The 16,575-nt window shown below is 37.0% G+C and overlaps 1 protein-coding gene across 4 annotated transcripts in view; it reads left to right on the top strand.

The window, feature by feature from the left end:
• The first annotated feature begins 15 nt into the window (after positions 1–15).
• PolQ (DNA polymerase theta) overlaps positions 16–16,575 on the top strand; it is a 40,590-nt gene continuing 24,030 nt past the window's right edge. For 2 of the 4 annotated variants that reach the window (XM_072299006.1, XM_072299005.1), the window contains exons 1-12: positions 16–278; positions 1,665–1,808; positions 3,714–3,825; positions 4,795–4,910; positions 6,993–7,117; positions 7,707–7,835; positions 8,402–8,606; positions 9,117–9,249; positions 10,918–11,070; positions 12,063–12,275; positions 13,319–13,452; positions 14,369–14,468. In XM_072299006.1, coding sequence (XP_072155107.1) covers positions 195–278; positions 1,665–1,808; positions 3,714–3,825; positions 4,795–4,910; positions 6,993–7,117; positions 7,707–7,835; positions 8,402–8,606; positions 9,117–9,249; positions 10,918–11,070; positions 12,063–12,275; positions 13,319–13,452; positions 14,369–14,468 — 1,648 coding nt within the window. In that variant the 5' untranslated portion in view covers positions 16–194. The remainder of the gene's footprint in view (positions 279–1,664; positions 1,809–3,713; positions 3,826–4,794; positions 4,911–6,992; positions 7,118–7,706; positions 7,836–8,401; positions 8,607–9,116; positions 9,250–10,917; positions 11,071–12,062; positions 12,276–13,318; positions 13,453–14,368; positions 14,469–16,575) is intronic. The other 2 variants (XM_019055604.2, XM_019055607.2) reach the window with 1 other exon arrangement.

Here is a 16,575-nt window from a genome sequence, read left to right as displayed (position 1 = left end):
TTTTTGTTATTCTCACGTTTCAACCGGGAAATTTAGCTTCAGCTTCACGTTATGCTAACGCAATTTTAGTTGTAAATTTTGTTTTTGTATATAATTCCGTTTTAGCCATCATTTTTAATAGATAATGTTTTTAATTTAATTCGTCCAATGCTCATCGCCTCCTCTATGACTTTCATCCTTTGAAATAATCGTGAATGTTCCCAAGTCTTGAGTTTTTCAAATTCATCAACCTTCCTCCAGTTCTTCCTCGACCATGTGGCCCAACTGTTACTAATATTGTAAGTCGAAATTGTTGCAGCAAATAAGCTTCAGTTCTCAGCTAGTTAAATCTGTATCTGTTCTCAATTGAGTTCAAATTACATAGTTTGCTTTCAAAGTTTCAAATTATGATTACAAAGTTTTGCCGATCTTGGGCCTCCATAACTCAGATCAACAACTCTAGTCAGGGGCGAGACAATTCGAGATCCAGATAGGAGATAGGACTCGTCCAGTAAGGAGTGTAGTTGATTCCATTCTCAACATCTCTCTCAACTGAATCCAACATAAAATTCTCATTGATTCAGTTTTTTGATGCACTACCCCTAAACTTGAGGCTTTTGTTCAAAAATGTAGACTTTGCATCTTTTCTACAGAGTCTTAAGCAGCTCCTCCTTCATGAGGCATTCCTAATGTATGTAAATTATGGACGTGTATCATAGCTATCCATTGGCTAATCTATCACTAAATAAAGATTATTGTTATTATTATTCTAGTAGGTCCTAACCGTTCTAGCCAGCGATGCAAGCTCTAAGGCCAATGAAGGGGTGCTCAGCCTATCGAAAGGTGGAGCCCATCTATTGGCGCTGAACCTCCAATTTGCTCTGCGTATTCATTAGCCATTTGTGTCCAACAGTCATGCAATAATCCAAGAAGTGAACAAGTTTTGATAAATACTTGTAATGAACATGAGTAACTAAAATAAGGTGGGAAGTTAACAACCGATCAGAAAGAAAGCAATGCTTACTTTGAGCATCACTGACGTAATCAGCATGCCAATGGTTCATGTCAGTCATGTCACTCAGATTGTGTCCCAGTAATTTTCCGCCACACATTATGTTTTCTATAAAAATACCAACCAACGGTCTTCGTCAAAATTTTCTGTGAATTGGTTCATCTCACTTAATTCACACATTATTGCCAGAAAACATTCAGATTTGTGTTCCCTGAAATTAATAAAACATTATCGAAGATTTTAAATGTTGGAATTGAGGTAAGCTTTTTTTACATTTAGCTATGCTACTAGGCTTCTGGTGGCTGAAAAAACTGGTGACAGTAAGAAATTGCCTGAGGAGAAAGCATGAAAGAAGAAAGGAATGAAAGCATCAAAATGCATTTGAACACATCTCTCAAACCCAGTTATGTATGAAGCGGAGCTTGTAAATCATGCATGTTTAACCAATTAGTAATTTAAAATGTAAATTAGGCTTGGTCCAAACGGAGCCGGATCACTGGAGTTCTCTGTATCAAGAATGTTGATGTGGCATTGATTTCACATGGAGTATGCTTCCTGTCAAAATGTTTGCCTCCTTGAATAAAAGCTATGAAACTTCCACAGGAATTCTGATGAACATTCTCTCCTTTCCTTCCTCATTTTCAATTTATTTTCCTTGTCCTTCTTTGTCTAGTTACTCACACAGCATATCAAGAGTGGGCATTCAGATTTCAAATCAAAGATGTCTGATCTGTCGGAATCAGTTTCCTCTTCGTCCTCAAGCAGTCGATATAATTTAATGCTTGAATCTTGGGGATTGCCTAAAACTATTCTTCAGGTAATGTTACTGTCTTAATCCATTAATTTCAGGGATGAAAAAAATGTGTCCTACTAATTCACGGGGGATCCTAGAATTTTCTCCTTTAATTTTTCCTCATTTTTCACGGTTTTAGAGCAATCAACATTTCAGAGTGTGCTGAATGCGCAAAAAGTACGAAGTGTGCCCTGACTGGAAAGTAACATGTCTTGTGAATAAGTAACAATAATGTATGTAATACGTGTGTCAAATGTGCAAGGAGATAGAAAATTTATGGGGAAAGTATATGGGGTAACAAAGTTTCTCAAAAAGATTCAGACAATTTCCAAGTTTTTTCTAGAGACTCAGGAAGTTTTCTTTGATACCTGCACAGCCTTGAAATCAATATTCGTGCAACAAAGAACCCATTTTTTAAGGAAAGAAATTGAAAGAGTAAGATCTTGAAATTCTCACAAGTAGCCAGAAAAAATGTCAAAATCTCATGCAAAGTAGTTAATTCCTCTGCAAAATAGCAAAATTTTTGAGCCTAATTGAGTATCATAGATGCAAAGTCTTCTTATAAAATTGCTGAGGGTGTTACTAGGTTGCATGAAGGTTCCCAGAGGTCATACTCGTTTTTTATTTTCTTCTGCAGTTGACAGTTGAATGTGGCATTCCTGTTGGCATAAGGAAACCATTGGGGCTATCTACAGCCTGATTGTTGAAATTTATGTCGGCACGACAAGAATCGAAAATCGATATAGTACACGGCGCTGATAGGGCTATGTCTTGTCTTATCGTGCGGACATAGCCAGTTAAAGTTTCAACAATCCGGCTGCTGTCGTGATAGCGAAGCGAGCAGTAAGTGCATTTCTGTATGAGTCATGATTAGTACATTCTTTTATGTGTCTTGAGCTTCATCCCAGCATCCACTTACTAATGCCCTGCTACTGTCGGGCAGTTTCCCTCCATCATATTTTCAGTACAAAATGTGTAAAATTATCACAAAATAAACAAAAAGAACAAGCTGTCTACAAAGAAAAAAATGTTAATAATAATAGAAAATTCAAAATGGTATGGAGTAATTACAAACTTTACATTGTTCTTCTCATCCAGGAGTCACGCGGAATTAGAACCAAAACTTTTTAGCCCATTAATGTTAATTCAAGAAATCTCTTAATTAAGTGGGTTACAACATATTCAAATATTTTTTCATCCTTATTGAACCCTTTTACTCTTTCGCCAAATTATCACTCTTCCAAACTTTTTCCAGAGCTTTAACAATTTTCCCATTCTTATTTGTCACTTAAAAATTGTTTGATCATAGCAACCTAAAATTTTATTTGTACAAAAATGAACCAAATTACTTTAAAAATATTCTTTGAGATGCTTGAGTATTCCAAGTTGAAAACTTGATTACAATTTTTTGGCCCAGCCCTAGCTCGTTTTGAATTTTTTTCTTGAAAGATTTGTCTGCTCAGACCAATGTTCCCGTTTTTGTAGATGACTCCATATTATTTTAAGAAATGAAGAAAGTAAATTAATCGATTTAAAACGGTTTGTCAGAAAAGATTGTCGCAATGGTCTTTTCTGGGCTTTTTCTGCTTTATTTTTGGTAAACTTAAGTGATTTTCTTTTTACTCTTTATCCGAAGTGATAAAACTGATTCCACTATTTATATTTTATTACTTCCTTCCAGTTTTAAGATTTTATATATTAATAACAGTTATTATTAATTTTTGGTAGATCTCTAGAACTAAATAATTCTCACCTACAGAAACGTAGAACTTGAGTGTTTGTAGGTCCTTTAACTTTAAATGACCAGAAGCAATCCATTTTAAGCATGGCATCATCATCTCAATTTTTTTGGTTTTTAGCAGGTCATGGAAATTTTCTCTGTTGCTAGTCACTTGACGGATAACATTTTTTATGTATTGGCATTTTCAGCAATATAAGAAGCAAGGTGTGGAGAGCATGTTCCAGTGGCAATTTGATTGTTTGACGCATGAAGGAGTTCTCGCTGGTAGTAATTTGGTCTTCTCAGCCCCCACATCTGCTGGTAAGATTGTTTCGGTCCCTTCCTCCCCCTCTCTTCTTTATCAGAAGATTCAATGAAATTAGAGCCTTTTAACCCCAATCAAGGGCCCAACTTTTTTTTTCACTTATCCAAAATAAGTACTATGGGAAAATGCCTCTGCTTTTCAATCTCTGCAGTTCTGTAGTGCCATTGTCGAATTTTTTTGGTAATTAAAGTTCTTTCTGTCATCTAGTGTTGACAAAAAATTGAAGGCACCTCTTGATTTGCTGATAGTTTGTCTTCAACCGATAGTTGTTACCTTTATAGTTGTGCCCGATGAAGGCATAACAAAGAGGGCAACTGATAAAGCTGAATCATTAATTCCATTCCTGTCTTTATCTGTTTTATCTTTTCTTATTCGGTAGACAAACACAAAATATCAACAATCACGCTGACATATCTAGTCCTTTGCATTAGATATCACAATCAAATTTTTGGATATTGAGTCAAGAAAGTTGGCAGTTTAGTTTAATCCTTTCATTACCAGGCTAGATTCTGCGTGCAAATGTCTCACAATGAAGATTGGTTGTCATGTTTGCATCTGTGTCGTTGTCAATCTTTCTTGATTTTCCTTGTTTCATCCTGAGAGATCCTCAGCAGTGACATGACACGGCACAAAGATCTCACTCGAGTGTCATGTCTTGCGTCATGTCCATGACAGCGTTTTGATGCCGTCTAGGAATTTGCGGGATTCTAATATGGGCTTACTCACAATTGTGATCTACTGAAGAAATGTTAAAAAAACCAAATCGATACAGGTCTCATGATGTGACTCTAGCTTAGTAATCCAATGCACTTGCCCGAGCTGAACACTCTTTCTTAGTCTTGCACTGATACTCATTCTAATGAAAACTTTTGGAATATTTTGATCTTGTTCTCCCGCCAAAAAGTAGGACCCAGCTTCATTCTACGACCATCCTTACTTATATTTGACTTAACACCCTTTTTCAGGTAAGACAATGGTAGCTGAGATTATAGCAATTCAAACTGTGTTAGAACGGAAAAAAAAAGTCTTAATAATCCTACCTTTCATTTCAGTCGTCCGAGAAAAAATGGTTCATCTACAGGTGAGCAGGATTTATTTTTCTCTCTTTAATAATTCCTCTCTCTCTCTTTTCTTTTTGTTACCTCTAACTGAAAAATTTTGAAAATTTAAAGGATTTAATTCCTGAGCATAAACCCAAAAGTTAAGAAACTTCATGAAAATGACAAAAAATGTGAAACAATTGGGAATCGTGTCCATAATGCTCAGTATTAGTGGTGCTACAGGAAATAAACTTTTCAAGCTGCAAGGATACTGAATGAGGTCATGCAGATGATTTTTTCTTGGGATTCTGAGAGGAATCCTCCAAATGTTATCAAACAGTCTCTAAAGAAAAACCAAAAATTATAGGAAACCATCGGAAAATTACTAAAAACTAAAACCTAAGTAATTCTTAGAATTTAAAATGATAAACCCTGGCTTTTTTAAGTGACCTTCCAGGAGGTCAAAAACTTCTAAACCATACAAACGGGCAGATCATGATTGATTCTTTGCAGAACAGGAAGGACGGCAGAATCGCTGTGTCCTTTTTTTTTTTAAAAAAAAAAAGAAAAAAAAACTCGCAGTAAAAATCATGTGTTTTTTTGCAAAATCAGGGGTGCAGGAAGTTCCAAGCCCTCCTCTTTATTCAATTAGCCTTCCCCCATTTTTAACCCAAATTCATGATAACTTCGCCATGCAGACGATAAACAATAAATCTTTTACCCAAAAAATTTGACATGTTTATTGTTAACCCTTACCGCTCATCAAATAAATTCACCTAACCTCTCACCCAGATCATATTTAAAATGGCAGTTTGGAGAGCTGACAACACCGAAAACACACGAGAGGTTAGGCGCAATTTAGTGCAAAACAGCGCGATGACGCAGTTGTTGACAGCTGTGGACGTACTTCTCCAAACATCCGATGGATCGCTGCACAAGACAGAGGCGGCAAACTACGTCCGACACATAAGCTTACGCGAGGTGAACAGGTTTGTCGGATCAGGTCCGACACATGATCGGAACGGAAAAATAAAAATGTCGGATCACATCCGACACATGAGTGGTAAGGGTTAAAATGCTATATTTAGCACAGGGCTCCCCCATTTAGTTTCTATGGGGGTGCCCTCATTTTGTCCCGTTTTCTTTGGGGCTCCCCTCTTTTTTTTGCTCTTGCGGAAGTTCCCCCATTTTACACCATTGGGCTGGTCGCGTGGTCAGAAACTTTCTGCACTCCTGCACGAAATTGCAGCACTTTTTACGCCTAGAGCCATAAAAAGGTTATCACCTAAAAATTTCTGAGGGAGAAGGGGTTTTGAAATGGAGACGGCCAAGATCTCTCTGCATCCCTGTGTTCCCTGATTTTCTAAAATTCCTCATCATCTGATGTTTTCTATAAGCTTGGTGATCACATACACATGGACGTATTTCTATCAAACAGAACTTTATGCAGGGGGAAAGATGGGGTGCGCTTGTTAGTGCTCGGGCCACAAGAATGAATGGGAAATATAAAGCGCCAGTGACGAAGCCGCCGTGGCGGCTCTCCCTCTTGCCGCTTAACTCATGAGCCCTGTCCACGTTGCTCTAGAAACATGCCCACGGCTCATGGGTACCGCACCTAGTTGGCTCACAGTTCCGTTTGCTGAATTGGAGAAGCAGGATTTCACGTTCTATCAAAAGGAACTATGTGCACGGTGCATGAGCTGTGGGCATGTATCTAGAGCGTCGAGAACAGGGCTCATGAGTCAAGCAACCGTGGGAGAGGCGCGACGGCGGCTTCGTCACTTATATTCCCCATTACTTCTTATGGCCTGAGCACTAACAAGCGCACCCCATCTTTCCCCCTGCACATAGGTCTGTTTGATAAAAATACATCGACATGTCTCTCATTGCTAGGGTAATCAACACGACTACTTTAATGTTTTTGGTTTGTCAGTGGGAAGTCTATATGATTATCAATTGATGCCGCAAGCTTGGTCTAAGAATCTAGAGCCCCCAAACTTTTTACATTCTCTTTGAAAAATGTCCATAAATGTAAGCAACAAAAATGTACAACCAAAGTTTAGCTTTTATAACTTACAATGATAGCATTACCATTAACCTTCTTGCCTTTGTGTTATTTTCAGGATTTATTTAAAGGAACCGGTGTCAGAGTGGAGGGCTTCATGGGTAGTCATGCTCCACCAGGAGGTTTAAAATCTGTTCAAATAGCTATTGCAACAATCGAAAAAGCCAACAGCTTGATCAACAGGTATATCTTGAATGCTGATCCCTCTTCATTTTAAACTCTATTGTTGTTAAGATCGTAGTTTTTATCTGAAAATTAGACAGTAGGTTTTCTTTTGTTCCTTATGGGCCTTACAGAAGTATTAGATCCATATATTCTACTCAATAACTTGGCACATTAGTCGCCACATTAGTGCCGTATTCATGATGAGATATATCAAACACATGCCTAAGGCAATAGCAAGGCATAGCCATAAAAATCTTATTTGTTATTTCTTGCGTACTCATTTTTTAATAGAATTGAATTTATAAAATACCTCATGGCACAGAGGTGTCCCAGTTTTCCAGAAATTTGTTACAAAAATATACGCTAGATTACAAGAGGAGTAAAAATTGCAATTAAAACCATTATGATAGAAAAGAAATTTACTTTTCTCATGAGTCTTTCAAATAGTCATGTATTCTACAAATAAAAAAATCAGCCTCTCTGTCTTGCCAGATAAATGAAACACTCAACGAGCAAGGTATCAATGGTGTTTAATGTCTCTGTAATCATATATAAATTCACCCTAAAAACCGACCTTTTTAAGATTGTCCCATAAAAATTTTTGCAGGTTACTCGAAGAGGGCTGTCTGAGTGAAATTGGCTGTGTTGTCGTGGATGAGCTTCACCTTATCGGTGATCCGCACCGAGGCTACTTATTGGAATTGCTACTTACCAAACTCAAATACATGAGCAAAAAGTAAGCTTGGAATGTAACCTTAATTTTTGGTAGTTTCAATTTTAAAATCCAGTTATTTTTTTCCTCTTTAGGAAGTTTAGTGTCTTCTTTTGTTTGAAGGTCCCTTAACTTTTGATGTATTGGATTTGTAGAGGTGCCACACGTTTTTTGATCCATCAAAAACCGAGATAATCTAAGTTGGACTGAAATTTCATAGCAAATGGTTTTGTCATTGCAGAAGCTGACTATAGTCCTATACAAATTTACCGCATCATCCATTATTTTGAAAATAATGTCTGACATTTTATTTTTTTAATAAACTTCTACTTTCAAAAAAAAATCTGGTACCAGTAATCCTTATGTTTATAGTACTGTTCAAAGATCATTAAACTAGCGTATGTCTCTCGCTTTCTGCAATTTAACACATGTCTCCATGTTGCCACCATCTATGTAAATAACGTAGATAAATTTGGTTTTATATTTTTAATGTTTTTTGCAAAAGTTCCGAAAGGTTTACTCTTGAAAAGAATTACACTGATCAGTAATCTTTGCGTCTAATCTCACTTCTTCACTTTCAACTGTTGCAGAATGAGTGACTGCCAGGTTCAAGTGATTGGCATGTCAGCTACTCTTCCAAATTTGAATCTACTCGCAAATTGGTTATCAGCCGTACTTTTCAAGACAGATTTCCGTCCAATTCCTTTAGTTGAATATTTGAAAGTTGAGTCCGATGTAATCACAACGGACAATCTCCGTACAGTACGGAAAGTTTGTCCACAAATTGAAATCAAGGTATGTCAAGCTAAGTTAATTTAAAATTCTTCGTTTTAGTTATGTATTTCTATACTGAACCTTTTTTGCGTTTATCAATTTACTTTAGAAAACCTTGTATTTTTTCTAAAACTTCTTTAAATTTAAATAAAAATAGAATAAACCAACTTTAAAATGGAACTCTTGCATAAAATAAAAATTGTCTCCTACTTTCTCATCTCCAGCCTGTTTTCTCTGTTTTTTACAAGTATGATTTAAAATTAATCTAGAGGTTTTCTGAGTTCGTGCATTTGTTTTGTATAGGTATAATTGCATGTATATTATTTTAATCAGCATGGACAAATGAAACTTTATTAAAACCTGTAGCTTAGATTTTCTGTACGTCAAATGAAAGTTGAACGAAAAAGTTGTTTCAATATTGTCGTGACAAATTTACAAAGAAAAGTCTAATCAGCAAACAAATCTCACCTAAAATAAAATGTGTGTATTTTTTTAAAAGCCTGTCAATATACTAACATTTTACATTATTAGAATGATTCAGGAGATGTGATATGGCTGTGTCTGGAAACAATTCTCTCCGGACATTCTATTTTAATTTTCTGCCAAACCAAAAACTGGTGTGAAACTTTAGCATCACAAATTTCTGCAGAATTTATGAGAATAGGTATGTTGTTATTTACGCATTAACCCATTTTGGCTTCAATGTCTTCATCATTTCAATTCACTGTGCTTTAGATTGAGTCATAAAAAAGAGGTGTTTGCATTTTATTTAAGCATCTCGGGGAGAAGTCAATGATGTAAGTGAGTACAGACATTTTTGTTACCAATTTTCTCGAAAATGATGTGGTTTATTGAGGAAAATTCATCCTTCTATAAAAGATAAAAATTGTATTTTGTGTTGAATCAAAGTGAAACAGCAGAAGTCATGATCCGTTTCCCATATTCTAAATTTCTGGTCTTCAGGAATATTGGATTTGAATATGTACAGTGAAACCTCGCTAAGACGTTTTCGATCGGGATGTTGGGACATTACCGACTTAAGCTGGTTGCCGACTTTAATGGGCTCCATATTTTTCCTATTCCCTTATTCAAACTTCGCGCCCAAATTTTAACAAATGCTTTTGAATGCTAAAATGTAATGTACTGGTAGATTTAAGGGTTATTTTAGGCAGTACATAATCAACTGCAATTGATCAAGGGCGCTACATTTTCATTAAGAGCATCTGTTTGCAAATTCACAAGTCGGACGGCATCGACGGGTCGCCAACTCACCTTCTTGCTACTCGGGCCGTGCATAGATGACGCTACACATGACACCGCTCAGCAAACGGCGGTCGCGTGCGGGCAAAATGGTGTGAGCAGTGGGTGCTTTGTAGGGGGAGAGCGAATAGAGTGGGAGACATGCGATAGGGAGGGGAAGACTTGCGCACAACAGTCAACAGTCATTCAGTAAGCAAGGAGGGTCGCGCTCTCGCCTCATTCGCATCACTGCAAACGATGGCAAAGGGAAAGCAAAGAAAATAATAATATGAACAAATTGGAAAAAAAAAAAGGTGGGCTTTGCAAGAATGGGAGAAGACTCTTTTAGCATTCTGGTATATAGACGGAAAACGGAACCGGGCGATTATGCCGACTCAGGCTGGTTTCTGGCTTGTACGGGTACCATCTTAGCGAGGCTTAACTGTCTTTAATATTGTAGGAAAATCAATGTAAATGCCTTAAAAACTTTTAATGTTGCTGGAACTTTTAATATATACGAATATATGTACAGCATTTAGCTGGCTTTAAATGTAAAACTTGAAATTCTAAGCCTTGCTAAGTTCATTGACATTATATATATTAATATTCTTTGCAATTGAAACTTATAATTTAAAATACTGTGAAGACATTATTAGCCAGTGCAGGAGAATTTTTAAGTAAAATAACTATGTCTATAACTAACTAACTTTTAAAGGGGATAAGTTCCCGGAAGACGTAGTAAAAAGACAAAAGCTTGGAAAAGAGGGTAGTACGCATTGGAAAATGGAAGAGAAGAACAATGAAAGGAGGTATTCAGGTTAACTTTCTGGAAGACTGTTGAGTCTTAGTTGAGATAATTTTGTGTGCACTGTTTCCATCAACTTGAAAATTAATTCAAATATCTGACTATCTCAGAACATCCAAGCAAAAAACTTTTTCAGAAATTCCTCCATTAACTTTTGATTCCAAAAATTGATGATCTAAGGAAACAGTTAAAGTTTCCACCCCTCTTTCTCTCTATTTGTATGATCTGGATAAGGGTATGGACAGTTTTTCTACAACTCAATGATGAACATTCATTGCTAATTTTCAGGTAGTGGTTCAACAGAAATAGCGCCACATCTGAGGGAAAGATTAAGTCGAGAGGCCATAATGGAAATGCTTGAGCAGCTGAAAATCTGTCCTGCTGGCCTGGATAAAACTTTGGAAAAGTGCGTCTCATTTGGTGTTTCTTTTCATCATGCAGGTACTTCAATATTTTGATCAGTCACTCACTCGTTAGCTACTCTTTCATTCTAATACAATAGACCACTGAACAGGGCACAAAATTAACAACCAAAATATGTGTTTCCTTCTAAAAATGTTACATAAGATACGGGATGCACCCAAACTTTCTCAATCCATCTCAAAACTGAAGCTACGAAAAGAGTGTTTTTTTTTTGTTTATGTCAGTTCACACTTCCAGCTCCTTAAAAACCTTAGTCCACTCTTTTCAAACATAGTACCAAACTACTTTTGATAGAAGTTTTATGCTCGAAGAATTTTTCTGTGTGGTGAATTTTGTTTTTTGACCTGATTCCAAGTGCCATGTATCGAAGGAGCAATGGAATTGATGCAAAACCAAAATCCAGTTATTTGTCCATTGTATGGATTGTTTTCAATGGTTATTTTGATCCACATTAATTAACATTTTTTCATGGGCAAGAAGTTTGAATTTAGCATTCATAATGTGAGCCACAAATATTAATGTCTCACTCATGAGTTGATTTTGGAAGTTTTCAACAAAGGGCTTTTCTTTTATCAAACCCGCAGACTTGCAATGTTCCTTTTTTATCCTGGTCCACTGTTGCGTTCCAGCCATGCTTCCAAGGTGATTTTCAAACAGTTACATGTAATTCTAATTTCAAGCAGGACCATTTTGAGGTGCAAATAACTCAATCTATTGCGTTTCATGGATTAAGAAAAGCCCTTTTGCTCAATGTGTTTTAAATTAAATTTTGATGCGGAAATATGTCCTTTAGAAGCTTAATTCACACATCGTCCCTGGTCCATTCATTGTCTTTTATTTTACTTCTGTTTCAAGTCAATCATTCTCTAGCCAGTAATGTGAATTCATCCCAGATGAAAAATGAAAAAGGTATGAACGAATTGTATGAATGTGGTCGAGAATAGGAAAGATGAAAGTTTGCATCAGTCATCTGTTCACACAGTTTTTTCTATAATTGTGTCCTCTTCCAGGTTTGACACTTGAAGAAAGGAACATCATAGAAGGGAACTTCCGCAGTGGTACTTTAAAAGTGCTTGTTGCTACATCTACACTATCTTCAGGCGTTAATTTGCCAGCACGAAGGGTGATTATTCGTTCACCATCATTTCGTAACCAGCCAATTGATATTCTTTCATACAAGCAAATGGTCGGGAGAGCAGGGCGTATGGGTGTGGATTCTCAAGGTACCTCAAATCTTATTTCTATATTTTTTGTTCAATGGTAACTTCCAGTTCAGAAGGAGTTAACTGACAAAATTTTAAAATATGAGTTCATGAGATGTCAAAGAGGGAGTGAAAAGAGCATTAATTTTGAAAAATCTCTACGATTTCAATGCAAAATTTTGTCACATACTTGTACCTACAAGGGGAACTTTCCGAGCTTCTGATCGGGCTGAAAAAATTCGTATGAACTCTTTGGATGAATCCATTAGGACTGTGTTTTTTTGTTTTTTCCATTGTGCCCTGGAAATACCCCCAAAAAAGTCCAAAAAGTTCCGTTTTGAGCGCTCCTTCGCCTCGCACAGCTCTCCTAGTGCATACTGGGGGTCCTATGCTCACTGTATGCGTGCGCTCAAAACGGAACTTTTCGGAATTTTCTGGGGGTATTTCCAAGGCGCATTGGAAAAAACAGAAGAATATGGTCCTAATGGATTCATCCAAAGAGTTCTTACAAATTTTTCCAGCCTGATCGGAGGCGGCAGATTGGGAAGTTCCCCTTGTTAGTGAAATCATAGTTCTTGTATGTGATTTTGTGGTAATTAAAGTTTCATCTTTAAAATCGAAGAAACATGATAGTTGACCCTTTCTTCCACCAGCATCTTCAAATACATCTGACTGTACCTCACAGGCTTGCCACAATCAGTAATAATCATGGAATTTTAAAAGGATCAGAAAAAACTTGAGAAATTTGAACTTTTTCCCAAAAACAGTTGAAAGTCTAAAAGAAATTAATGCATAAAGAATTTATATCATCGTATAAGTAAGTTATGCGCAAGGGCTTTACATAATTTTTTGACAAACCTTTAAATACCTAAAATTACTTTTTGAGGAATTCTTCTTAAGCTTATCAGAAAATATGAAGAATTGTAATGGCAAGTCTGACTTTGACTACCTTTTCTCTTTGCTACATTGCATTTCTACAGATTTTTTAATCACTCACCATTTATCCTGTTTTTTTATTTTTGAATTGTTGGACTTGCTAAATTTATTTTCTCTTTCCTATTTAGGCGAGAGCTTTTTGATTTGTACCAAGGCTGAAAGAAAAATTGGAGAGAAATTAGTCAAGTCATCCTTGCCTCCTGTCACTAGTTGCCTTGGGCGTACAGATATCTCCAACTCTTTGAAACGAGCCATTTTAGAGGTTTGTGTTCCTATTCACCACTGTTCAAATATTATTATTTTCAGCCTCCTTGATCATTCTTTTTCTGTACTTAAGGTAAATGCATGGTCAAAATATGAGGCAGGATAAGCAGTAAATTTTTTTTGTTGAAGAGTCTTTACAAGTTTTTCAAAAATCCTGTTTTGTCATTATGAATGGGTCAGTTGTACTATTCACAGATTTGTGTTTTAATGGTTCATGCCTACAGATCGGGAAAAAATAATAACTTTTGACCAAATTCCAAATTTCTTTGTTCAATTTCAAATGAGATATTGGCTGTCGATAAACATGGTGCATGACATCATCTACTGTGGTTGTACATACCATGGTATCTTCCACCTCGCTTTCAACCGTGTTTTTGTCAAACAATCAGTTCAAATCAGTGAATCACCAATTGATAAATCTAAAGTAGAAAAAACGGTGGGATGTACCACTGCGGTAGATGATGCTGTACACTGTGTTTTTTGCAGGACAATATTCCATCAAAATTGGAAGTAGAAACTTCGCGTTTGGACAAATCTTAATACTTTTTTGCTAATCTTTAAATTTAAACCACCCAAATACGATTCTGTAACCAAGCCCAATTGACCCGCATAAATTTGTAAAGCCTTAATTGGACTCTATTTCATCATAAGAAACTAGTATTTTCAGCTCATTTGCAAAAACTCCTTTCCAGATGGGAAAACCATTGGCGCATATGTTGTTTCTAAAATAAGTCATAAATAGTAAATCCTTATTGATAATGTAGTCTACTTGTACCTCTGATTTTGTTTTTCCAGATGTAGGTTAGGAACTTCTTCAAACACTGACCACCAGGTTGTTCCTGTTTTTTTGTCTCTCCAAAGTCAATTGTAATGATTTTTGTTCCACCATTTAATCTGTTGATTAATTTTTATAGGTGATAGCAAGTGGTGTTGTTTGTAGCACAGCAGAAGCTAAACTCTATGCTTCTTGCACATTACTTGCTGCTTCGTTAGACAATGGATTCAGTAATGAAAGTAAGTTCTTTTTAAAACTAAGTATAACTAGACAGATTTTAAACTAATCTTAGTTCTGCCCAATTTTGTGCAATGGGTCAGAACCACCCAATTTTTTTACTCATTTTCGTAACATACCGATTATATTAAGCTCCCGGTGATTTTTTCGGAATGTGCTCGATGAAATGACAAAAATCGATTTTGGAGTCTCTGAAATCTGGACCTTTTTGGAATGATATTTGTGATGTAAACAGGTGAGGGAATCCATATTCCCTGATTTGCTGAAGTCACGGCCTAGTTGCCTCGTCACGAGTGTTGGTCTCTGGTTAGTCAGATTGTAATCAACTTTTTCTCCCCATAGAAGAGCTTTTTTAGACTTTTCAATGAACTTTTTAGTCTTCATGAAATTTTCCATGAAAAACTATTGTCAGAACACTGCCAAAATTTTAGGCCCCTGAACGAATGCATTCCCTTGATAATTTGCAGATTGAGGTGAATAGGTGTTACCAGCCAATTTTAGAACTTTTTTGTTTTTGGTGAATTTCGCGCCTTATTTTCAAATTTAATTTCCTCCCCCTCTTTTCCCCTTTTTACCCCCTCCCCCGAAATCCAAACACTTCCTCTCAAGTGTTCTTCCTGTGAGGCAGATATGACGGGGTCATATGTGGGGGATTATTTTTCTTTCTTTACGATTGATAAACTTTGACCCAACTTACTTCTTCCTTACAGGGGTAAGGGCCCCCTTACCCCTGTATTATCTCCCCCCCCCTTGCCCGATCCGCTTTACTTGAAGTATTTTCCTCCCTCCCCAGCAGAAATGACAATGTTTCTGGCAAATAATGTATTACTAATGTTTAGGTACTGAAATACTGAATAGCCATACTGAGCCACCCTCCTACTCTTCTCCATTATTCCCCCCCTTCTTCCTCTTCCCCATCCCCTCTTGTTCGTCCCTCTTTTGCTTCGTTCTCTTTACTTTTCACTTTTCTTCTACTTTTTACTACTTTTTGGTGGGAGTTATGTTGTCACGCGAAGAGAAAGTGGAAGAGAATGTACGTAGGAAAGAATAAATCAAACAAAGAAGTGGAAAGAGAAACGTGAAAAATATGAATAAGAAACAATTCTTCACAGGAAACATCGTCATTGCTGCTTCGGAGGGAGCAAAATACTTCAAGTAAAGTAAAGCAGGCAGGGGGAGATAATACAGGGGTAAGGGGGCCCTTACCCCTGTAAGGAAGAAGTAAGTTGGGTCAAAGTTTATCAATCGTAAAGAAAGAAAAATAATCCCCCACATATGACCTCGTCATATCTGCCTCACAGGAAGAACACTTGAGAGGAAGTGTTTGGATTTCGGGGGAGGGGGTAAAAAGGGGAAAAGAGGGGGAGGACATTAAAATTGTTAAAATGTAAAGAAGAAGAAAAATCCCCAACAGAAAATACCATTGTGACCGCGGCGTGGAGAGGAAAGAACAAAGTAAAGTCAGTAAGATGCGCTAACGGTCATGATAGTATGAATAAAGCCCCCCTCCCCGTCCCCCAAAAAACCATTTGGAGCTTTGTGAAAGATATGGAAAAATACTACAGGAGTAGCTTTTCCTATAGCAGTGCTAGATTCAGGGACAGAGTGTTTAAGTATAATGGGCCTGTTGCAAACTTTTGCTAGAGCAAAACTAAGAGTTGTTTCTTATAGATAATGCCTCAAAAATCACAATGAGCGCATTGGCAAAGTCTAAAATGCACTCATAACTTCACAATCTGCGTAAGAAATTTGCGGTTTTTTGAGCTTCCCGCTTCAAAAACGATACTACGGCACAGGTAAACATTTTGTAAGTGGAGTCGTTCCATCGTCGGCAATATTCATCATGGCCGATGCTTCCGTAGTTCCGCGCGTAATTCAAGGAGAGTTCAAGGTCAATCAAGGGGGCGAGGAAAATATGAACGTAAACACGCCGATTGTTATCTAGTCTAATCCTGTTCAGGTGTTATCTCATCCCATCACACGTGTTTTGGCGAATTGGCGTCGGCCATGATGAATATTGCCGACGATGGAACGACTCCTCTAACAAAAGGTTCACCTGTGCCGTAATATCGTTTTTGAAGCGGGAAGCTTAAAAAACCGCAAATTTCT

The sequence above is a fragment of the Bemisia tabaci genome, chromosome 3 (genome assembly GCF_918797505.1).
Source record: "Bemisia tabaci chromosome 3, PGI_BMITA_v3".
In the NCBI taxonomy this organism is placed as follows: Eukaryota; Metazoa; Arthropoda; class Insecta; order Hemiptera; family Aleyrodidae; genus Bemisia; species Bemisia tabaci.
This window is presented reverse-complemented; position numbering and strand designations above follow the sequence as displayed.